This window comes from Populus trichocarpa, chromosome 4 (genome assembly GCF_000002775.5).
Source record: "Populus trichocarpa isolate Nisqually-1 chromosome 4, P.trichocarpa_v4.1, whole genome shotgun sequence".
In the NCBI taxonomy this organism is placed as follows: Eukaryota; Viridiplantae; Streptophyta; class Magnoliopsida; order Malpighiales; family Salicaceae; genus Populus; species Populus trichocarpa.
In genome coordinates, this window is record NC_037288.2 from 11,002,418 (window position 1) to 11,026,987 (window position 24,570).

General features: G+C 33.2%; 3 protein-coding genes across 3 annotated transcripts; 2 read left to right on the top strand and 1 right to left on the bottom strand.

Annotated features, from left to right (window-relative positions):
- Window positions 1-208: 208 nt before the first annotated feature.
- LOC7480590 (COBRA-like protein 2) lies at window positions 209-3,993 on the top strand. The gene is made up of 6 exons (XM_002305354.4): window positions 209-566; window positions 1,321-1,400; window positions 2,008-2,464; window positions 2,685-2,844; window positions 2,975-3,252; window positions 3,362-3,993. Exons 1-6 carry the CDS (start codon window positions 473-475, stop codon window positions 3,652-3,654), a joined length of 1,362 nt encoding a protein of 453 aa, XP_002305390.1. The 5' UTR covers window positions 209-472; the 3' UTR covers window positions 3,655-3,993.
- Window positions 3,905-6,057, bottom strand: LOC7480591 (COBRA-like protein 4). Its single transcript, XM_002306022.4, has 6 exons — window positions 5,879-6,057; window positions 5,714-5,793; window positions 5,151-5,607; window positions 4,917-5,064; window positions 4,542-4,819; window positions 3,905-4,452 (listed from the first exon to the last, which is right to left on the bottom strand). The coding sequence occupies exons 1-6, from the start codon at window positions 5,934-5,936 to the stop codon at window positions 4,172-4,174; spliced, it is 1,302 nt and encodes a 433-aa protein (XP_002306058.1). The 5' UTR covers window positions 5,937-6,057; the 3' UTR covers window positions 3,905-4,171.
- Window positions 6,058-13,656: 7,599 nt separating this feature from the next.
- Window positions 13,657-14,496, top strand: LOC7463067 (uncharacterized). Its single transcript, XM_002305355.4, has 3 exons — window positions 13,657-13,794; window positions 13,964-14,052; window positions 14,134-14,496. Exons 1-3 carry the CDS (start codon window positions 13,771-13,773, stop codon window positions 14,279-14,281), a joined length of 261 nt encoding a protein of 86 aa, XP_002305391.1. The 5' UTR covers window positions 13,657-13,770; the 3' UTR covers window positions 14,282-14,496.
- The last annotated feature ends 10,074 nt before the right edge of the window (window positions 14,497-24,570 follow it).

The window sequence follows — 24,570 nt, forward strand, 5'->3', positions numbered from 1 at the left end:
CTAACAAGACTTGTCACTTAACTAAAACGACAGACAAACCAGGGTCATGCATTGGGCCCACCACAAAATTCAACTAGCCTATGGTTTTATGGTTTTTTAACAATGTCATTTTCTAACACCATAATAAACAACTGTCATCCATCCCATTATTAAAATCAGTCAACTAAACTCATAAAATCTATGTATCCGAAAAGGAATTTTAGACAAATCCAACCCAAAGAGAAGCAAAAGTTAATGGTTTTTTAACAATGAAAGCAATTTGAGTTTGCATTTTCTTCACCAAAACGTGTCATTGAAGCATTAAAGAGGTCTTAAAAGTCCGCTTTTTAGACCCTAAACTGAGCTAACAGCATTAACAAGTGCCAGCCAGTTAGTCGTCACCGTGTTCTTTACTCTTTTTAGTTTTTTTGGTCTTTGAACTAAACAAAGAAACAAGTAATCAAAACACACAACATAATCTGTGTGTCAAGAAATGGGCTTTCTTGTCTCTCCCATGATGAGTTTGTTCTCAAAATTCACTGTCCTGCTGCTTTTTGTGCTTTGGTGCGCTAGTTTTACTTCAACAGGTTGGCAAAATTTCTCTCTATGTTTTTTTTTTCTCTGTCTTTCAGAAGCTGGACTCTTTGAGTTATTGATGGGGTGTAGTTCTTTCAATTTTTTTTTTCACAAAATGGAAATTGTTGGGGGTTTGGTTCATTAATTAGAGTGGTATTTGGGAAAGTTTGTTTCTTGAATTTGATGAATGAGGAAATGGGGTGGTTTCATTATATAAAACATTGAAGAATCATGTTGTTTTGGTGTATTTTAGGTGTTTTTGTTAATGGGTTTTCGTTAAACTCCTGAGCTTTTTCTATGTCTATTCATAGCTTTCTACTATGGGTTGTGGCTAACGTAAAACCATCTGGGATTGTGGTTTCATCATTCAAGCATGATTAGTAACTAAGAAAGTACAATTAGAAAGTGAAAAATTGGAGGCTTACGGAACAGTTTGTTTTTGTGTTTGGAACTACGTTGAGATGCCTTTCAAAAATGATTTTGGCGTGAAACAAACATCGATGTTTTTTTGTTAGTATTTTCCGATCACACACTAGTGCTAGAGCGATAAGTGATGCATGCTTATATGATCTTTTTTTTTCCTTCCTATTTTTGGTTTAAAGTTTTTTGTTAAATTTAGTGCAATTGCCATTTTAATTGTTGGCCAATATGTTTGATTTTTGAGCTCTTACTCCTTCTACCTATAACTTTAAATTTCTAATTTTTTAATCCTACTTTTTAGGTCGTTGTCTTTCTAATGCAAGTTGCTGTTTATTAATTTTTCAGAAGCCTATGATCCTCTTGACCCTACTGGGAATATTACAATCAAATGGGACATCATAAGCTGGACTGCTGATGGCTATGTCGTAAGTACTAATCAATGTACAGTAAATTTGATAGGAAGCTTACATAATCAACTAATGATAGGAAGCTTATATTTTGAACATGGATTACAATTTTGATTCTCCCAGAAGAACAATGTACAGTAAATTTGTTATTTATGTTTGATATGCTCTATGTTTCGTTGCTTGCCTTAGATTATTGGCAGTGTTTTGCTTTAGATTATTAGCTATGTTTAGTCGCTGAAGTGGTTTTTCTTTTTTGTCTTGTTGCTTGGAAGTTACAATCAATCCTCCACCTACTCTGTATTCAGTTTTCATTTTACTTGAGTTCATAAGAGTTCCTTGAGCTTATCAACTTTTAGAGTTGTTACAAGTTCTAGTGGTGCATGATTGAAGTTTTCCAGTCCGATGTTTCTTCAATAATTTGGGCTACCTGTTCCTCACTGGATTCTAAGGCCTTTATCTCATTAAAGAAGGGTGTACTTGATCAGCATATCATAATCTACTGAACTGTTTAGCAGTTTCTCTTTTGCGTTTTTCTCACATTCATGGTTTGTTAGCATCCATTAAACTCGTAGTTTCTCTTGAGACTCCCACATCTGTGATTTGCTAACACCTTCATGCATGATAGGCTGTTGTCACGATTTACAACTTCCAGCAGTATCGTCACATTCAAGCACCAGGATGGTCACTGGGATGGACATGGGCAAAGAAGGAGGTAATATGGAGCATGCTGGGAGGCCAAGCAACCGACCAAGGAGATTGTTCAAAATTCAAAGGAAACGTTCCACATTGTTGTAAAAAGAGTCCGACGGTTGTAGATTTATTGCCAGGAACTCCTTATAACCAGCAGACTGCAAATTGCTGCAAGGGGGGAGTTATCAGCTCATGGGCGCAAGATCCAGCCAATGCAGCAAGCTCCTTCCAGCTTAGCGTGGGTTCAGCTGGAACCAGTAACAAAACAGTGAGATTACCAAAAAACTTCACTCTGAAGGCACCAGGACCTGGTTATACTTGTGCTCGTGCAAAAATTGTTAAGCCTACTAGATTTATGTCTACAGATAAAAGGAGAATCACTCAAGCTTTGAGTAAGTAAAATACAGAAGAGTAGAGAGCAGCATCTATGCATTTGTTTTGCATAATCAACAATTCGCTTTAGAACATAGCTATCATCTATGATGAATCCCTTTAACTGAAATTTAAAGTGCAGATGGGAGAAAATCTCAAAACAATGCTTGCCCTTTTAATCGATCTAAATCTGCATCCATGGCAATAGCATAATGAACATCTGAACTTTTTTTATTGCAGTGACATGGAACGTTACTTGCACATATTCACAATTCCTGGCTCAGAAGACTCCTAGTTGCTGTGTCTCCCTCTCATCATTCTACAACGACACTATAGTTCCTTGTCCAAAATGCACCTGTGGCTGCCAAAGAAACAATTCGGATTCGGGGGGTTGTGTTGAGTAAGTTCTCTTATTGGAAACATCATTTTTCTTTCTTGTAGCTTTGGGTCTCCAGAATATATACATATATCCATTTTGTATGTGCTGAATATGCAAAATTTACTATTCCTTGAAATTTTTTTGTTTGCAGTCCAAATGCACCACATTTAGCTTCGGTTGTTTCGAGTCTAGGGAATAACAACCCTATGCCTCTTGTCCAATGCACAAGTCACATGTGCCCGATCAGAGTTCACTGGCATGTTAAGCTTAACTACAAGCAATACTGGCGCGTTAAGGTCACAATTACAAATTTCAATTATAACATGAACTATACGCAATGGAACTTAGTTGTGCAACACCCCAACTTTGACAATCTGACCCAGAGTTTCAGTTTTAACTACCAGTCATTATCTCCTTATTCAGCTATTAGTAAGTTACATGTCCCCTGTGGTTGGTTTTATTTACTTTATAAATTTGTATCTTTTTCCTCAATAGAATGTAAAATGGGGATTCTCATCATGTTATACTTTTCGGACAGATGATACTGCCATGTTGTGGGGAGTAAAGTTCTACAATGACTTGCTTATGCAAGCCGGTCGTTCTGGTAATGTTCAGTCAGAGCTACTTTTTCGAAAGGACAAGTCAACTTTTACCTTTGATAAAGGCTGGGCCTTCCCTCGGAGAATCTATTTCAATGGTGACAATTGCGTTATGCCTCCTCCAGATGCGTATCCATGGTTGCCTAATGCAAGTTCACGCCAGCTTACTTCACCGCTTATGCTAATGATAGCCTTCTTTTCTGTTTTGGCTTTCTTATATGGATACGCGTAGACTGTCGAGGTTCACTAAACGATGCGGTAACCAACCTAACAAATTTTTTCGACTGGATCTGCTTGACCTGATTACATATTGGAAGCAAGGTGAAAAGTTTATGGCTATATGGGATGATATTCGGCATTTCACTGGCTTCAAAATGGTGTGTTTTGTTTCAGTGCACAACGGTTGGTGCTAATACATTGGTGGATGAATTCACTGCTATTTTGTCACTTCTAGCTGTTGTGCTTGCATGTAGTCCCTGTAATATTATCAATCTTGTTGGTAGAATTTCAATGGCTCGAGTACCATTACAACATAAATAAAAAGCAATAAAAAAGAAAACATTTGCACAAACTAGAGGTAGATTTTTCTTGTTTTTTGGTTATCCTACTTATCATAGACCACCACTTGCTCCATTTTTCATGACACAGAGCAATTTTGTTGCGTAACTATGCTCCAGTTATCTGTCAAAATGTATCTGGGCTCAGAACTTCTGATGCTCTATTATTTCCTCTGCCTCAAACGCCATAAATTACCAGATATACACGAACAGGAAAATCAACGTAGAAATCAACATGGAGAAGTGTGGGGATCCATGAGCAGAATTGGGCAGAAATGGGTATGTATCTGGCGGGGGTACCATGCACTCATCGCCATTGAAGTAGACTTTCCGTGGAAATGCCCATCCCTGCTTGAAGGTGAAAGTGTTCTGGTCCTTCTGAAGAAGCACCTCAGATTGAAGATTTCCAAGTGGCCCTGCTTCCATTAATACGTCATTGTAGTCCTTCATGCCATAGAACATCCCTGTGTCATCTGCATATCACATAGAAGGAATGTTAAATCAAAGTTTGTTTCTGACGCAATCTCATCGTGATAGAATTGTAAGATTTCCTGATACTCACTTATCGAGTCATAGGCAATGAGAGGTTTGTACTCGAAGCTAAAAACTTGCGTTACGTTGTTGAGATTCGGATGCTGTACAACGAGGGTCCAAGTCGAGTAGTTCTTCATGTAGTTGAAATTTGTGATCGCAATCTTGACACGCCAGTACTCCTTATAGTTCACCTTCACATGCCAGTGCACTCGAACCGGGCACATATGGTGTGTGCATTGCAGAAGAGAGCTATTATCTTTCCGGGTTGTGTTTCCTACCGGCAATTGAAGAATTCTGGAATCGCCACTGCGTCAACATAATACATTTCATGACTTCGTTTCTCCAGTAAAAATCACTAATCTGGGAGACATTAGAGTCTGAGGTAATGGAAATGGTGGCTTACTTGACACAAGTGTCATTGTTTTGGCAACCGCACGCACAAGTTGGGCAGGGAGTGAGTATCTGATTGTAGAAAGATGAAAGAGATACACAGCAACTTGGGTTTTTTCTTGCCATGAATTGTGAGTAAGTGCAGGTAACATTCCAAGTCACTGCATAAAAACAAGGATAGAGGTGAGCAGCCTGCTGCCTGCATTTCAAAAGACTGCTATACTGTAGTGGGAAAAGGAAAACTTACACAGGGCCTGAGTTCTTCGCAGACCATCAGGAGTAAGAAACTTGGTGGAAGGCACCATCTTTGGAGGGCCACAAGTGTATCCTGGTCCTGGACCTAACAAGGTGAAGCTCTTTGGAAGTTTCACTGTTTTATTTGAAGTACCGGATAATCCAACAGTAATCTGAAATTGAGAGACAGCAGCTGAAGGATCTTTGCCCCATGCTGCCACTACTCCGCCTTTGCAACAATTACCGAATTGCTGGTTGAAAGGAGCACCGGGAAGCAAGTCCACAACTGCAGGGCTTCTCTTGCAGGAATGAGGTATGTTTGCTTTGAACTTGGAGCAGTCGCCTTGTTCAACCGCTTGAGCACCATTGATGGACCATATGATTTCTTTCTTTGCCCATGTCCAGCCTATGGTCCATCCAGGTTTCATGAAGTGCCGGAACGTTTGGAAGTTGAACAATGTTACAATTGCCTGGGAAGTTTTTTTGGCAGCGGAACCATCATCACAGCTCAATTTTAGCAATGTGTTGTATAGAATGATAAATTTAGCCATAATATCTGATTGATCTAATACTTACAATATAGCCATCTGTCGTCCAAGACATAATATCCCATTTTATTGTTACATTTCCAGTTGGATCCAAAGGATCATATGCACCTGCAATGACAACATAAGAGAGCTAGAATATCAGTAAGCAGAAGGAAGTTAAATCCAAGCACAAATGAAGAAGCTTAAACTTTACCTGAACAAGAAAAGAGCACAAGAAACAAGACAATAAAGAAGAGAAATCTCATTTTCATCAGGGCTACAATGTAGTTGTTATATTACTGACTCTTCTACACAAAATCTTCTTTAAAATCAGTCTTCTCTAATTGTTTCAAGCTACAACTTCTTAGTGGCTACTGGGAAAGAATAATAAGCTATGTGTTCGAGATATATAGAGACTGAGCTACTGGTCGTTAAAAACTGGGAACATTTTCATGGTTTTTTTTTTTTTTTTTGTTGAGAATAACATGTTAACATTTCTGATTCTATGTTGATGCGACAGGTATAGTTCTGACAACATGCAAACATCAAAATTCCTATGCATTCTTTGTTTCAAGACAGTGACTGATTTGCTTAGCACTTCTAATTTCATGCATGCATAGCTGTGAATGAAAAATACTCTTCAACTATCTTTCTCTTTCTTTCCTCCTCGGGATAAAAATCATGAATTGGATCATATCAGGAAAATGTTCAATCCCCATCTTACAAGATTTAGAATACAATATCTTATCAGAAGGATATAGACAAAATGTGGTGTGAAAATGCAAAATACCCATCTGATATGATTGAGAATACAATAATCAATGTCTTGAAGGAGGCTTTACAATTACAACAAAGTAGGGCGTGCCATACTTTTATATTCATAGCAGGAGACTAATTGTACGAAAGCATAATATTAATATATTATATATTCCCCCACATAGGTTCATTAAATTAATACCTTACCCTACGCATGCAGCTTAGCGCAACCGCCACATATTATGAATTTGAAGGCTGCCACATGAAAGGGAAATTTCCTATACGTGGAGATTCATACAAATGAGTTAGTTAAAGACTGCGATTTTGTAAAGCTAACAAGTAAAATTTTCTTTCCTTGTCATGAACCACAGTGGTATTATAATTTTATATTTTATAATAACAAAAACTAAAGAGTTTGAGATTATAATTACAATAGTAATCTATAGTATTTTGTGATTTTTTTTTGCGTTTTGGTTTTGTTTGTTTTTTTATGTTAACAATTTATTTATTTTTAATTTAGTTATTACATTATGTGTTTAATGAAATTTAGAGTTGACAATTTATTTTAATCTACCTCTTATATGGTTATCATGGTATCTAAAACATATCTTGACTTAGAGTTAGTATTCAATTTTACGAGATAATATTGTTTGGATTCATTATTTTTCTAAAGATCGATAGTCAAAGACTGGAATTGAAGAATAGAAAAAAATTGAGGCCTAAGCGGAGAAATTATGAATAAGCCAGTAATGGAAACCGAGACAAGGAGAGAGAGAAAAGAAAGAAAAATGGGTTGTTAGAGTCACATCGGATCACCTACTACCACGCGTGTTGTCTTATAGGGAAGAAGGCGCCTCAATGATCCAAGAAAACACTAAATGGAGAACATAAGAAGTCCCACGCACTGCTCAAAAGGGGCGAGCCTTCCTCACGCCGCAACATGTGTGAAATAAGTGCCAACACTTTTCCCTTATTCTTTCAATTTAGTCTCTCAATTTTTAAAATTTCTTTGATTTAGTCCTTATTTTTTTTCAATCTTGTTAATTTTCCCTTCTTCTTTCATTTATAACCAAAATACAAGCCCATTCTAAACATACATGCATGAATGGAGGTATTGTTTCCATGTTATTTAAACCAAAAGATAGTGCTAACATATGCTCCTGGTATTAAATGCGTAAATACTCATGCATGGAGAAGAAGACATTGTAATGCTAAAGATGACAATGAATGCAAACACAAGAAAGCAAGATTCAAATTTAAGAGGTCCATCCGACATCATCTAAGCACAACTACCAATCCAATAATAAAAAATTATTTAATCCTAAAACTCTCATCGTAAAACACATCAAAGTCAATAATAAACTAAAATAATTATTCAAAAAAATGTTTAGGGTTCAAAATGAACCTTATAAGGTGGTAAAAAATGGACTAAGATGGCTAAGATAGTGGTTGGGATAATGGCAACAATGACGACGCCTGATAGCCATACATTGAATAGGATCGTTTGGTAGTCAACATTGCTATTGTACTGGCTCGCAAGATATGCCACTCCATCCTCTGTTGATTGATATCAGTGATGTCAACCACTATCATATGTGGAGGGAGATTGGAGACGATGAAGTTTTGGTTTTTGTGTTTCTCTCTCTATTGTTTCTTTTTCAATCAAATCTACTCATATAAGGGTTACATGACTTATATGATTGTGTAATACTCATCAAAGGGAGAAAATGATGATGGCCTTATCAGAAATAGAGGTTTAAGAAAGAGAAATCAATAAGAGAAGTTTTGATGGAGAGTGGTTGTTTAGTGGTCGACATCGCTACTATTTTATAATTTGCCACTGATAATGGTGGCTACTAGTAACATTGTGTTGCTAGCATGGTGGTGATACTGGTGTGGTGAGAGGATATGTTGGCTATGGTTTATTTATGTTTTTTTTTTCATGGGAGAAAGGTAAGAGAAGATGAATAATGTTATTCTCTCATTTTTTTTCTTCATTTCTCATCACACTTTCTCCTATCTCTTTCACTCCGTCTCAATTTTTTCATGACGGCTAGAGTTTTTTTCCTCCTTCTTACCCCCTTTTCTTTTACTATTTATAGTTAAAATCTTGTCATTTCCCCCTAATTACTTGAGAGCAAGGAGTCCAATTTCATTTTGGTCCCTTTTTTTTTCTTGTTTTACACTTCACTCATTGGTCTTCTTTTTATAAAATTTAAACCGAGGAGAAGACTGGTGATGTGATCTTTGGGCGGCGCGTATGCGTCTCTTGGCGGTCAAACACTAGCTTCCGGGGCGGTATCCAAATTGTCTCGACGACCTCTCTATCACTAGCTGACACGTGTTGCTAGGAGATGTCTTGTTTGGTGTCAGTGTCCTATTTTTTTTTATCCTTTCTTTTCTCTCTCCTCCTTAGTTTCTGCGCTTGACCCCCAAAAGTTTTAAAGCAACCTCTCAATTTGTTTTTTATTTAGATTTGATCTCTGTTTTCTTATTTCTAATTTTTTTTCTTGGCTCTTTTGTTAAGTTTTGATTTTCTTTCATTTCATCCTTCAATTCTAATTTGTCATGTGTTGTTTTTTCAACTTTTATCCTTATTTTTTTTATTTCTATTTTTTATCTTAATGATTTTGTACAATTTTTATTGGTTTTCAATTTCATCCTTTAATCTAAATTTATGGTATATTATCTTTTTTTTTTAATTTGGTCATTGTTCTTTTGATTTTTTTATCCTTTTGTTAAAGTTGTTTTTCTTTTCGATTTCACCTTTCAATTGAATATTTTTTTTTGCTTTGTAATTTTTTTTTTATTTTTATCCTTTCTCTTTGAATTGCTATTTTTGTTTTTGGTCCTTTTTTTAATTGGTTTTTATTTCTATTTCATCATTCAACGTTTGATTTGTTGGGGATTGAGTTTCATGTTTTTTCTATGTATGGTGCTTCTGGTTTGATGACTCAGGCCATGAGTTTTAAAAGTTAACATCAGTTAACATCTTTTTTTTTTACTTATTTTCTTTTTCGATTTCATCATTTGACATTAATTTTTTTTAAAAAATATCTTTGAGGTTTTCTTTGATTTCTTTTCATTTGAGTTATTCTAATTTTAGGATTTGGATCGCGGATTTAGTGGGTTGACCTGAATCACTCCTTATTACTTAGCCATCTCGAGTTGATTCGAGCTTTGTTTTTTTTTTTTACCCAATTTCATCCTTCCAAAGGTTTTTTTTTCTATTGATACGGTTCAGGTTCAACATTGAATTTCTTATAGTAAACATTCGATTATGTGGGCAAGATTTAGATTTCAGAAAGTTAGTTACATAACCATAACTTATGGTTTTGCTAGATGATGTATTGTATCGTTCATGTTCCAAAAAAACAAAAAATTAAATAAATGAAAGGGGTCAAAATAAATTGGCTCATATTAATAGTATGCTTGTGTGTATATGTGCATCTAATGTCTTTATAAAAAATAAAAAAATTAATATATTTATTGCTATATTTTATATAATTAATTTATTGAGTTATAAGTTTTACTAAATAAGAAAGATTTTTAAATAACATGTATTTAACAAATTAATTATTATTTTAGATAGTTTTCTAGTTACTAATAAAGGCTTTATTTGAGTTACAAATGCAAATGATTTCAATAGTATATACTAGTATTTTGATCCATGCTTTGTCACATGTCAAATCATTTTTTTGCAACCTTAAAAAAATATAAAGATGTTAGGAAGTAAAAAATTTGATGCACACTTAACGAAACACTTTTACAATATTTAAATGGTTACATATTTGTTGATATATATTTTTTTAAAAGTATTTAGACAACGACACAGGATTGATTCAGGCTAATCATGGTTAACTTTCAAAACCTGCAAGTCAGGGCATGAGACGATAATAACCTTATGGAACCCATACTGAAACAAATTAGAAAGTCTAATTCTAATGAACCAAATATTGAAGGCCAAAGATTAAAAAAAAATCAATTTAAGAAAAAGACCCAACAAAAGTGACTCAAGTAAACCTACATTGGTGGTTGGCGCTACACCGCGGGTTGAGCTTAATTTTTTTCGAATGTAAAAACAAAACGAATTTAAGGTGACACTAGAGTTTCTAAAGAAGAAGAAAAATATTAAGAATCCAATCATTATGTCAACTAGGTTTAATAAGCTCAATTAATTTAATAATATTAAAAAAGGCAATCCTAATTTAATAATATGAAAAATGAAGTAAACCCGGATAAATCTTCTAAACATGAGTTCATCACCCATATTCATGATTTGTGAAATCCTGACCCATGCCCAATCAATAGGCCTATTTCCCAACCAAATTAATGTTGAATGATAAAATAAAAAAAATAATCAATTTAAAAAAGTTTTCAAAGAAAAAAATAATAATTAAAAGAATGAGGACCAATCCTGATAGAAAAAACAAATTAAGGATGAAATCATAAAAAAATCAATTTTAAAAATCATCTTTATTAAAAAAATAACAATGAAAAGAATGTGAACCAAATTTAAGAGATGAAAAAAATTTAAGGAGAATGAAATTAAAAACAAATTTCAAATTGAAATAATTTATACAAATAAAAAAATTATAACTAAAAAAATATGGGCTAAATCTGAAGGAAAAACAAACTGAAGGGTTATTGTGAAGTTTTTTAGAGGCAACACACAATTCAAGGAGGGAGAGAGAGAGAAGAAAAAAATCAATCAATGCCAAACTGTCGAGTATTACAATACATGCACCACTCAAAGAGGTAGGCACTGCTGAGACCAATAAAAAAATTACCAAGGAAGGTCTTTTTGGCCACCTTAAATCGCCATTATGTCACTTGAATATAGTGGGGCGGCTAACACGTTGGAGCTTAAGCTACTTTTTTCTTTTGTTTTTTATATTGATTATAATATCAAATTACCTCTAAACTCACCTGATAATAACAAAAAACCAATGTGAAAGTATAAAAAATCCCATTGAGTCTTGTTTTAAAAATATTAAATCTAAGGATAATATGGTAATTTCATTGTGTTTTAAAAGTTAGAATTCCAAAAAAGCCCTTATAAGGTAGTCAGGTGTTTTTTTTTTTCTTTTACAAGTATTTAAGTCATTTTACTATGCATAAAAATATGAAAAAGACCACGCTGCCCCAAATTAATTCAAGAATAACTAATGGATCATGTGAAAAAACTCATTTACTCTCCAAGATCAGTTTATTGATTTTCTTGGTTAAGGATAAAGCTGTAATTTTACTGTTTTAATTCATAGTAAATTCATATTGCCACGACAATTAAGTTTTGTTAATTATTAGCTTAAATTTCTAGTTTTAAAATTTTGTGCATCTTATTTAAGTAAAAAAGGAAAATCATTTTGCTATACATTTGTTTTCTAATATAAACGATTTTAATGTACATTAAATGGATAAGTAGGTAAATCCAATTTCTTAAACTAAATCAAATGAGAAACCATTTATTATTGTTAAAAACATTTTAATTAATAAGTATTTATAAGATGCTAATTTATAACTTTATGGGGCATAATTGAAAAATATATATAATACTACATGAACAAAATAAAATTTTGGGGATTTTAGCCCCCACTTATTCTTGTGACAAGACCTGACATGGAATATGACATAATTTAAACTCGAGTTATTAGGTTGTTTAGTCAATCACGAATCATGTAGTCAACTCATATATATTATTTTTATTTAAAATGATGTTGTTTTAATTTTTTTAATTATTAGTTTTAATATACACAGGTTTTATAAAATTAATATGTTATAAGACAATTTATTTTAAATTTAATTAGATGAATATAAAAAATAATTCAAAATAAAATCAAACTTGAAAAGCTTCCAGTCACTGAATAAACAAGCTAATCCACCGAGTTGTATAATCATGGTGTCGTTGTGTCTAATTAGACCAAGATTCGCTCCTATCTTCCATCCTTGATAAAAGGAATCCCCTTCTCCCTTCTTCCGAGCATATGGATTCCAATCTTAATTGACAGCTGTGTCGAATTGATTAGGAGTATGTTTGTACTTTATTGAACCTGTATCGAGAAAGTGCAACCTCAAAATTCCTCGTTACTAAAGAGAAAAAAATTCAACGATACAGAATTGACTAGATAAAGAAATAATTTAATAAAAAAACTTTGAAACTGCACTAATTCATACTTATTTTTTTCAAATAAAATAGATACCATGATATTCAAATTATTGCAGTTTAGGTAATAAAATTTTGATACTATATTTTAAAATTAATTTACTTAAACAATTAAAAATTCAAGATATAACTTATATAATTCTCATAAAAAAAAATGATATAACTAAAAATCATAGTTATTAAACCTGGACCGGCCCGGCGGGTCGACTCGGGACCCGACTGATCCGGGGGCTGGACCGGTCCGGGTTTGTTAAAAGACCGGTCAGTGCAACGACCTAGTCAAACCCGGGTCAACCCGAGACCCGGGCGAGACTCGATTTTTTTTTTTCAAATATGAGATTTGAAACCCATTGGCATATATACTTTATTTTCCCAAGAAAAAAACTATGTTTTTTACAATGTGAGATAAAATTTTTTTTTGATTTAAATACTTTAACTTAAAAACTTAACATAATATCTTTTTAATGTGGAATAAAAATATTTTTAAAATATTGTTTTAAATTTCGTTATTTACAATATGTATAACCTATATTTACATGGATTTTCTTAATTTTTTCATATAAAGTATTAAAATTTTAATTTTTTTTAATTTTTCCGGGTTGACCCATGAAACCCAGGACCCGGCCCCTTGGCCGGATCAACTTCCGAGCCGGGTTTAATAACTATGCTAAGAATGACTTGCATGTCTTTGTGCCTGGATTCCCTTTACTTCTTTGGAGAAAACAAGTTCACCATGAAACAGGCAATAATAGCATTTAGATTAGAAGAAATAAAATCCAAAATGTAAATTTTAGGCAAGAATTCCAATCCATAAATAATTTCCGAAATGGGAACACAGATTAAAAAGACAAAGAAGCTCAAACTCGTCAACAGATCCATCGGGTCATGGAAAGTTCCAAATTTAGCAAAACAAGAGGCTAGTGCCCCTGGTTTCATCGTGTAAAAGTCATCGTTAATTCTCAGCCCACTGAAATCTGCAGTCCAGAATATACCTTACATTGCTGGTCAAGTCATTCTCCTCAGCTGGAGCTGGCTAAAGTTATGACATGGCACTATATATATAAACAAAATAATAGCACCTCTGCCTGTGAGTATAACGATTCAATACAGCAGTTGGCTTATTTCTTGAAGTCCAAGGAGAACATTAAAACATCAGCAGCTTTGCATATAGGAGCAAAAGCCTTCCAATGGGGCGTTGGATGAAGCCAGAGGTAAGCAAGCATCATCACCACCATTTTCAAGGGGCTTCAACTATTTTATAATTCTGTAAAGATCATGGGCTAAAATGGGCTAAAGCAGCAGTACCATCTGGGCTAGTTTCTCTTTGCATGATATTTGATCTTCTTGCATCTCATGGGCTTGAGTGTTTTGTGCTGCCAGGTCTACCCGCTATTGGCTGCAATGACCTGTGTAACAAGTTTGTGCATCTTTCAGCTTACAAGGAACGTCTTCCTGAACCCTGATGTCAGGTACACTAAATTCTTACACTCACAGAAATATTCTATTTTCACTTTGTTGATCGTTTTTCCTTTGCTGGAATTGATTAACAGAATCAACAAAGCAAAACGTAGCATGGGAGTGCTAGGAAACAATGAGGAAGGAGAGAGGTATGCTGAGCATGGCCTGCGCAGATTCTTGAGAACTCGCCCACCTGAAATCATGCCCACCATCAACCACTTCTTTACTGAAAATAAATGAATCAAGATCAGCTTAAATCTTAATCCCCCTGAAGCTAGCTTGGATTATTGGTTATATGATAATCATAGCTCGCAACTTACTTTTTTTTTTTATACAGCGTGTGAAATTGAATTTGTGGTTGTTATAAATGTTATGATACATAGTGGTTTTGGAATTTGCTTCATTTGCTAGAGTTTTCAATAATGAAATTTAAACAACAATTTTTATTCAAGAAATCTTCCTTTCATTGACGAGGCCAATGTTATCAAAATTCCAAACATCTATTTAATAATATCTTGAATCTTGAGTTTTTATTATGGATATACGATGATGATAGGGTTCAAAAGAAGAAGAAAAAGTGTAGAACAAGTTTATGTTAAGTCTATGAACTTGGTTTGACCCTTTTGGGTTTGTCAAACCAAGTCCAACAGAAGCTCGGCTTGACCTAGTCAAATTGAACCCAACCGAGTTTATTTTGGGCGTGGTTTAACCCATTCAGGCTTGATTTGATTTTTTTTTAGGTTCAATTTGACCCATTTGAACTCAGTTTGACCAAACATGGGGTTTGATTTGACTTTGGTCAAGCTGAGCCCATTATGTTTAACTCTTTTTGGATAGGACCAAGCCTAACTTAAGGTTCGGTTTGACCGAGTCAAACCAAACTCTACCAAGCCCACCTTCAGCTTAGTTTGGCTTCTTTTAGACTTGGTTCATTTGAACTTTTCGGTCTTTCCCTTTCTTTTATCCCTAATTTATTATTATTTATATCGACAACTCATATATTGAGGAGGATGTCACGTTGTTCGGACTATACCTTTATAAACGCTTCATTTGCGTCATTCGGCTGTTATGACATAATGCATACATATGAAGTGGTACTCCTATCTCAGTTATCTATAATTCATAATGAGCTACAATTGATATTCTATATGATTAACATAGCAAATAAATCAAACAATCTCAACCCCTTTAATCTTCATTATGGTTTTCTTTTCAATTCTTTCAATTAACACATTACTCAATGATTTTTTATGCTTGCTAACCTCAATATAACATAAAAAAATCCATCTAAACTTTCATTCATTCAAACACAAAACTTATATAACAATTCCACATGCAAAACACATCAACTCTCATTAATAATTCAAACAAGCTCAAATTATGGTTTCTTACCATTTAGGTACAATAAATTGAGATAATAAAAACAAGGAAAAATAAGTTTTAATCACTTCTATTTCATTTCTTCTTTTTCTTCAAAATCACCCTCTCTAGCTAAGTAAACCCTTTAAATCCTTCATTTTTTCTTACTTAGATCTCTTCCCAACTCTCTTTGATCCTTTAATCTAACTCTCTTTGGTGTTTTTAGCAAAGCTTTTCCAAAGATTATGATCAAATCTCCTCTCTTTTTCTTTATGGTTTAGCTGGCCAACTTGGTTTTCTTAGGAAGCCAAATTTTCTATTTATATGTCCCTTATAGTTCATATTTATGACATTGCCATTGTTCTTTAGTATTGTTATTTGTTTGTTTAACTAGGTATCCTATCTTCACCTATTTTTAAAACTTACAATACCTTAAAGTTTTATTATATAAAACTTCATTTCTATATTTAGTACACACACACACACACACACATAACTTTTTTTTTATCTTTACTTTTATAATCGGGTTAAATTTCCAACACTTCATTAACACTGTAATCTTTTAACCGGGGTTTTACATGTCTTATCCTACGAGTGTATGGGAAATTTGTTCTTTTATTGAACATGTAAGTTCTATCCAATATTTATCAAGGACTTTTAAAAAATAACATTACCCCTATGCAAATTGTTGGAAAAGGATGGAAATTTCATGTTTGGGTAGAAAATTTATTCTCTTTCGTTAATATTTGAAGCTTTTTCCTAGTAAGTTGCATTCTCATTAGATTGGATGTTTGTTATTACTAATATCTTTAATCATGGTGCAACACAAACTCAAATTTTAAAAACAAACAAAGTGATCAAAGTGAATGGGTAAGGCTTGAAACCTTTTTATAAAGGTTTTAAGAAAGGTATTGTGATGAAAGTTAATTTGATCACTCCTTAGAAATGGGCATGAAGTTAAGCCAAAGACAATAAACAAAGATGCTTATTAGGATGCAACCCAATATACAAAAACCATGCTTGGCTGTTTTTCCTTTGCATGTGTGATTTACTTTACTTTGGGTATGAGTACTTGTTTTTAATAATAATAATAAAAAGTTCTATTGGATTTTTATTTCAAACCCTAAGTGTTTAATTTTATCTTTTGGTCTTCTCATCGTTGATGAGAATATATGTATTATAAGTTCGAACTAGTTAATTTGATAAATGTATAAACTTAATGAATGAACTTACTTATAATATTTGATGCTTAATTGGTTTAGGGATGGGCTTTGAAAGTATATCATGTTGACTTAGTATATGATTTTATATTTTCTGAGCTTTTGAGCCTTCAACATGATTATGTGATGAATTTGTTCATTCAAATATTATGTATTTTGAGAACTTGCTTAATATCTTATCGAGACTACATTTATATTACATGTATGCATGAACATGACAAGGGCTTGTAGGAATTTAACCATTTTGAACCTAAAAAGCCAACTTTTTAGCATGTTATCCATTACCGACCCTTTTGAACTTATTTATCTTTTCTTTTATTTACCTATATTTTATGAGCCTTAAATTTTCATTTTGTTTCCTATTCTCTCGCTAAAGACTAGTAGAACATATGCGTGATGCTTATATGGGTTTATGGTTGGAAATTTTGAGAAAAAGTGGTTATCTGATGGAGTTTGGTGTTGAATTTGAGTATGATCAGTTTTGGCCAAATAAAAAAGAAAAAGGAAAGAAAGAAAAAAGAAAAAACCAAAACATGATGGTGATAGAAGAAATAAATGAAAATATCTCCTTTATGATTTTGATGAGAATATAATGTGGGAATTTGAAATTGAAAAATCTAAGTAATTATGCTTTTATGATAATGAATTCATGTGTTGTGATGATTATATGATGTTGAGTTCATTTTTTTTATGCTCTACTAGATTCTTTCATTATTAACCTTTTCTTTGTCTTTATTTTACCGTACCTTAATCAAAACCTCATTACAACCTTGAATAAATATCATTTGATTCATGTGTTGCATGTAATACTTAACAGTGCAAATAAGATCGAAGAGCAAACATATGATAAATTATAACATTGAATGACTTTGGATATAAACAAATACACCATAAAAAACTTGAGTGTAAGAGTGTATACAAATGGAAGGAATTACTATTTATGTATGGCATGCATTTCATTTAAGTTCCATAGGTTAAAAAAGGTTTGAAAGTTGCATTGTGAATAAATTTATGAAGTTTTATGCTTTAAACTCTTCAAATTGTTTCTTGCCCATAATTCTTGTACTCTTTGATGTTGTTGGGATATTGAAAGTAAAATTAAATGATTAGGTGGTTTTGACTTGGTTTTATTTTCAATTTGTTTTCTTTTATTTTGAGTTATTAGTTTTTTTTTCTTTCCAAGTTTTGAGTCTTATTTTTTGGAGTCTATTGTCTATGACTTTTCTTTTCCTTACTCGAGGATGTGCAAAATCTAAGTGTTGGGGAATTTGATACAGTCATATTATTTTATCTTTTTAGTATTTTATTCTTAGTCTTTTATTTATGTTATATAACATGCAATAACTTATCTAACTTGTTTTGTGATTAAAAGTGCTATGTAGACATAAAGGGTAAAAAGGAGTTACAAGAAGCATTTTTTACACAATTTCAAGAAAAGAACTACAAAGGGCACATTGGGATAAGTTACTGGAAATAAGAAGTGCAAATTCTAATTGCATTTGAATCTAACTTGAAAACAGAATCCTAGTGGGATTAGGATTAGTCATAGCAAATCTGCCAAACTAAATCTTTATGTACTTTTTAGACCATAATGAAGCTACAGATGAAATTTCACTACGTTTCAAGTTGGTCTGAAAATAGATATTTCAAGCTTTTTATCCATATATGTTAGGCCCAATAAATCCTTTAGATGAACGATAATGACATATTTGAAATTGGATATGGAATTGCCAGCAAACTAGCATGAGTGCAGCCTAATCTTTATATGTTGGGATAATAACATGACATCTCATTAATGGTGTGGAAAAGGTCCCACATGACCAATAAACCTCTTTTTAGAAGGTCAAAGTCAATGCACATGTTATTAGAATCAAATTTGTATAAGAAAACCTTAAAGTAATATGGTTAGGAATTTGTTATTAACCAGAAAACTTCTTCACCTCCTCACACACATATAATCGATTCCAACCTCTAAAAAAGAGGGGATCATGTTCAGAATATAGGAGAAGAGAATGATGGTTCTATTATTTTTTATCTTTTTCTTTTTTTTTTAAATTTATGACATGCTTAGTTTTCCGTTTTAAGAGGTTAATACTCTTGAATTTTAAATTATCATGAGAATTTGTGCTTAAAATTAATCTATATTTGATTGTGATATATGAATATCTTATGTTTTTCTATGATTAAATTTAATGATTAATGACTAAAATTCTATATGATGCGCCACATATATTTTTAGTTTTAAATCTATTTCATGTGATTAGTTTATGATAGATTCATGACTAATTAAATTAAGTAGCATAAGTATCTAATTTTTTAACCTATGTTTGATTGTTTGTTACTTGAAAAATATAAATTTTGATTACATCAACTCTCCATGCATGTTTAATTATCATGAATCAATTGCACTTATCTCGATCTCAATATTGTCATGTATTTAAATCTTGCATGCTTAATGGAGATTATTATGTGATAAGGGTTAATTGATGCACGAGTGCTAGGTTAACTAAAAAGTAAGAGAAGTATAAAAGCTTGTTTTTTCATGGTTGATTTATTTAAGATAACAAATCCAATTAGAAAACATATCGAAATTCTATGATTCATGTTTAATTATCCTTGGGGAATATTTCTTATAAAAAACATTTTCTTTCTTTTTTTACACTCTACCAATTTTCCTCTTACTTTTTAGAATTGATTTATTTTGTTTTCTTAGCTTTCTAAGTTATTTTAGTTAGTTTAGATCATAAACAAAATCCTCCTTTTACTTACTTATCATTTAAAGTATATATAGTGCATCTTTACTTGGTTTGTTTTAATTTAAACTTAAATAGTTTGTCTTAATTAAGTAATTAAGCTTTAATTTTATACTCTAAATCATTAATTTCAAGGGTTTAAATTTGCACAACTTCAACAATCATCATATAACTTGGATTGCATCAGAAACTAAATAAAAAACTTAACTAATGACAAGATTCCCTTCAAGTTGGTGCGTATATGTGACTTGCGCTAAACTTGACAAGACTAGTCATAGATGATTTTACTTCTTTTGTCGTTGAGAAGAGATATAAGCAACATATGGTAAATCAAGTTGTGTGGCAGTAATAACTCAAGCAATAACCACACACGGTAGAAACAAAGACATAAATAATAATCTAGAGATCAACGCAAGTACTAAAACTTGAGATCGTTAAACTGCAATAAATTACAGTAGGATTTGTGCTCATCTTACAAAGGAAAATATAAACAATGGCAATCTAGACAACGACAGTCCAAAGGTCAATTGCCAAAGAAACAATGATAAACTGAATATCAATAATCCAGGGGGAAATTATCGAATCAAGGTAACATATCATCATCCTAAAAATTGCAACATAATTTGGTACCAATCTCTTCATGGTAGTACCGAAACAAGCAGAAACGAAGAAATCACCATGACATCCTTGTTTGTTCAAACTTCTGGTAGTTAATGGAACCACTAATACCAAGCTCTTCATGGCTCCTTTCTCTATGATAATATCCTTTGAAATCCAAGAAACAAGTCTGCTCAAGTTATTCTCCAGCAACATCATCATGCACATCAATGAAGAATTTGGTTGGTTGGAAACAAGCCAACACCCTATCAACTAACTGGTTCAGGATCACATCTTTCAGATTATATCTTGCACCTTCAAAGCTTACAAAAATGAAACCATCTTCTAGAGTAAAATGGATATGAGACTCTTTTTTGAACTTAAAGGTAAATTGTTGGAACATAGCTTTATCAAAATCTCTACCACCCAAGGAATGATCAAATGAATGAGCCAAGATCTTAAGTTTATCTTTCTTGAGCAATGTATACTTACATTTTTACATGTCCAACATCAATAAAAGCAATATTCAACAGGTTATTCTCAGACAAATCCATCTTGCAAATACCATAAACCAAAGTTGTAGTTATGGTCTCATACATCAAATAAAGGGGATGCATCTAGAATATCCCTTCTATATACTAGAATACCAATACAACAATCTACCACTAGTGTATAAAGATTTTTCTCGACTATGATTTTTAAATCTAACAACATTGTCCCAAGACTTGGGTAGGTATAAATTTCCTCATCTCACCAAAATACTATGCATGAATTAAAGGAAATCATCATCAGAAATGGGTGCCCAATGTTAAATATGTGAAATACAAATTTTAGGGTTCATCATTGTCAAGGTAACCCCTGTAATCCTGATAAATCACTAATTATCACTAAAACATACAAAAGAGGGAGTCTCACACTTTGACTCATCACAAGAGATTTGGAGTTATAGAGAAACCAATGTCAGAAAAAGATTACTATGAGTGAGTTCAAAATTGAGAACTAGAGAACACGGGCACCTTTAATCTTCAAGTAAGCATATGCCAACCACCCTATTTACCATGGCTAGGAGGCCTACGAATATCGTGAGGAGCTCAATAATTGAAATCATGAAAGGATCCATAATGATTCGAGGAAGAATAAGGAAACTACCTCTATTATGGCGCATGCCCACCACCAAAAAAATATATCATCTTAAACCTCTCACCAAATAGAAATTTGTAAGTATAGGCAACCAAACAAAATAGCTTTAAACCACATCACCTAAATTAAACCTCCAAAAAACTTGGAGAACAGGAGGGCAATTTATTGGTGGTTGATGAAAGTTTAGGTTTTTGATCATTAAAGATAATAGAGTGTGGAGATGCCATCGAGATTTTGGATTCTAACAATTTTTCTATTGTTGTTTGGTTCTTGAGAAAATAAAAAAAAAAATATTTGAGGGAAAAGAAAAGAGGAGAAACTTTTTTTCTTAAACTATTAACACCACTACAAAATTGAAAAATACCAACAAAATATTTCATTGGTGTTTAGGAAAAACTTTCATCAACAATTACAAAGTCAATGACATTGCTGAAAGAAATATATTGTCAACAACTTATTCATGAGAGATTTGTTTTTTGTTGATATTTCCATCAACAACTTCCTCTTTCATGTAATATTCATACCAAAAAATCAAATTTGATCGCCCAACTTCCATTAGGAAGTCCATTGACATCCTTAATTTTTGACGAGCTATTTTGTCACCAATTCCATTGAAAATGTACCTTAATTTATGGTAGACTACTTTGTCATCAATTCCATAAAAAATTCCTAAACCTTTTATAAATTTTGATGAAATGGAAGCGAGCATTGCTGATAGAATCATCGATAAAAATGCACCTTAATTTTTGATGGACTATTCCATTACCGATTCCATCAAAAATATCTAAACCTTTAGCAACATTCTAATGAAATAGGAGCGATGGAATTGTCGATGGTACACATTAATTTCTGACAGACTATTCTGTTGTAGATCCCATCGAAAATGCCTAAACCTTTTGTAACTTTTTGATGAAATGGGAGAGAACATTGCTGATAAAATCGCTAATGGAAATATGATTATGTCAATAATTTTGTCGGTGTTTCACACTTGTTTTTAGTATTGTTTATTTGTTATTATCCCAAATGCATTTTTTTTTATTAACCCTAAACTCACAACAACAAAAACAACAACAAATTTGATGTATTATAACACTACAAGATTTCATAGTTTTACCGACGACAATATTCCGTCGGTATGTGATTAAGATTTCATCGGTAATTTATTTACCGACGTCCTTACTGACGGACTACGTCCGTTGGCTTTCCTTTCGTCGGTAATACCAGAGTCTGTCGCTATATCTGTCGGAAAAATAAAAAAAAGATTTGCCGATGGTTTTATAGACGAAAATTGCGCGCCAAAAAAAAAGTTTCCTGCTTGATATATACCGATGGATTTATCCCGTCGGTGATAGTGTGACATACCGACGGATGCATACCGTTGGTAAAATTGTCGGTAAGATATCCGTCTGTACATTCGTCGATCATTGTGGCAGGTACTGTGAAATACCGACGGATTAAGTCCGTCGGTAAATTCGTCGGTGAGTGCATAATACCGACCAAATATATCCGTCTGTAAATTCGTCGGTGACTGTGGCAGCTACTGTCAAATGCCGACCGATATTCTCCGTTGGTAAAACCCTCTGTGATTATTTTTAAATATGTTTTTAAAAAATTATTTAGAATACATTATATAAAATTATATAAATTAATGGTAATAAAAACCAATTATGCAAATAAAATTTTTATTAAACATCAAAAACAAAAGAAATAAAGTTAAATAATATTCATTACAAACTTAATGTGTTTTTTTTTAAAAAGATTAAATTAACTATTAAAGTTAAATAATATTCATTACAAATTAACATAATGGTGGAGCTAGAGGAGGATGAGGAGGCTGGTTGTTATATGGCCAAAAAGGAGGAGGCGCACATGTATCACCACTCTGTGATGCCATGTTCATGACAAATTCACGAAGCTGTTCATGCTCCGCTTTTTGTTGTGCATACCATTGTGCATCCTCCGCTTTTTGTTGTGCATGCTCCGCTTTGACTTGTGCATGCTCCGCTAATAGGTGGTCGTATTTTTCGGTGAGCTGAGCCGTGTGTTGTTGGAAGACCACAAACTCCTTAGATTGGGTGCTTGATACTGATTGGGAGCTCCCAACGGTTGAAACACTACGGGCCGCCCACAAGTTCTCAGCCGTAGTGTTGGAGAGCCCGTAAACCCGATTTTTATCGGGTCCACCAGACGATCCAACCTCCATCCACAAATCTGGATCGAATTCCGGATGGGTCAAAGGATCGTCCCCATATCTCTCCCTCAACCGACTATTATAGGTCTCCTGAAAATAAAAAAAGTAATCATCATATTCAATTCAATAAAAATAATAACTTACAAAATAAAATGGTTGAACAAACATACCACGAAGTGTTGAGCACGGTTGTCAACGAACTGTTGCGCCCTTTTTTGGCGGTCTTGACTCTGCAGGTGCGTTTCCACAAACAGCTTCATCGGGCTCGGCTCACGTCCAAGAGGCGTAGCCTATAGTGAAAAAAGATTAATTAACAACAAATTAATTTAACAATATATTTCATTTAAATTAATCTTACCATCCGTTTCGCATGTGCAGCAAACAGAACGGAGCCGCTGGTATGCGTTGTCACCGATCCATGAATTGGCCGATTCCGGTTGCCAGCATCGGACTGTGAGCGTCGTGTGAACCGCTCAAACGTCACGTGCTCAAGATAGTGCGGCCATATATCTTCCGGGATGTATATCTGTTTGAAATCCCTCCAAACTACCACGTCGTTCCAGCCTTGGAGACCCTTATCTCTTGTAGTTTTTTTTGTCTTTTTTTGTGATTCATACCAAAAATCACGCAACCTACTTCCATAGCGAGAAATTAGAAGTTGAAACATAATTTTTTTTCTAAAAAAATCTTGTATTGTTTTCGATGTTATCTAGTTGCCGCGTGATTTTCCCACACCCTCCTCACAACTTTGTCATGCACCCTGTCCCAGGCGAATTTGTACTGTGTATAAATAATTAGATAAATAAAAATAATAATTTATTTACAATTATATTAATAAATTATTAGAAATAAGCTGGAAATTAGAAATAAACTGGAAATTAGAAATTAACACCAACCTCAAATCTGTTAAACCATGCATCAATTTGAGGTATCCATTCAGGATGTCTGGATACCTGACTCCATTGAAATAATAGAATCTCCATCGATGATTTAAACGTCGATGATATTACTCAGGCGACCTCAATATTTGTGAACCTAAAAATAAATTAAATTCATGAAATATTGATTAGTTGTTCATAAATTATGTTATAATTTAAAAGAAAAAACTAAAACCTTAACAAACTTACATTGAAAGGTCATCCTTCCACTGTGCCTCATACTTGCGAGTGAATTGATTCCACTGCGAAGGCACGCCATCTCTACACTGTGAAATATGCTTACCTTAATAATGTGTTTATTTCAAGACTTTATCTACATTATAAAAATACA

Excerpts from the sequence above, each read along its gene's own strand:
- LOC7480590 (XM_002305354.4), top strand. The coding sequence starts at position 473 with ATGGGCTTTCTTGTCTCTCCCATGATGAGTTTGTTCTCAAAATTCACT. Across the intron at positions 2,845-2,974 it reads GATTCGGGGGGTTGTGTTGA|TCCAAATGCACCACATTTAG; the intron begins GTAAGTTCTCTT and ends TTTTGTTTGCAG. Across the intron at positions 3,253-3,361 it reads ATCTCCTTATTCAGCTATTA|ATGATACTGCCATGTTGTGG; the intron begins GTAAGTTACATG and ends CTTTTCGGACAG.
- LOC7480591 (XM_002306022.4), bottom strand. The coding sequence starts at position 5,936 with ATGAAAATGAGATTTCTCTTCTTTATTGTCTTGTTTCTTGTGCTCTTT. Across the intron at positions 5,608-5,713 it reads GGACGACAGATGGCTATATT|GCAATTGTAACATTGTTCAA; the intron begins GTAAGTATTAGA and ends AAAACTTCCCAG. Across the intron at positions 5,065-5,150 it reads GCGAAGAACTCAGGCCCTGT|TGACTTGGAATGTTACCTGC; the intron begins GTAAGTTTTCCT and ends GTTTTTATGCAG.
- LOC7463067 (XM_002305355.4), top strand. The coding sequence starts at position 13,771 with ATGGGGCGTTGGATGAAGCCAGAG. Across the intron at positions 13,795-13,963 it reads GGCGTTGGATGAAGCCAGAG|GTCTACCCGCTATTGGCTGC; the intron begins GTAAGCAAGCAT and ends TTGTGCTGCCAG. Across the intron at positions 14,053-14,133 it reads TTCCTGAACCCTGATGTCAG|AATCAACAAAGCAAAACGTA; the intron begins GTACACTAAATT and ends ATTGATTAACAG.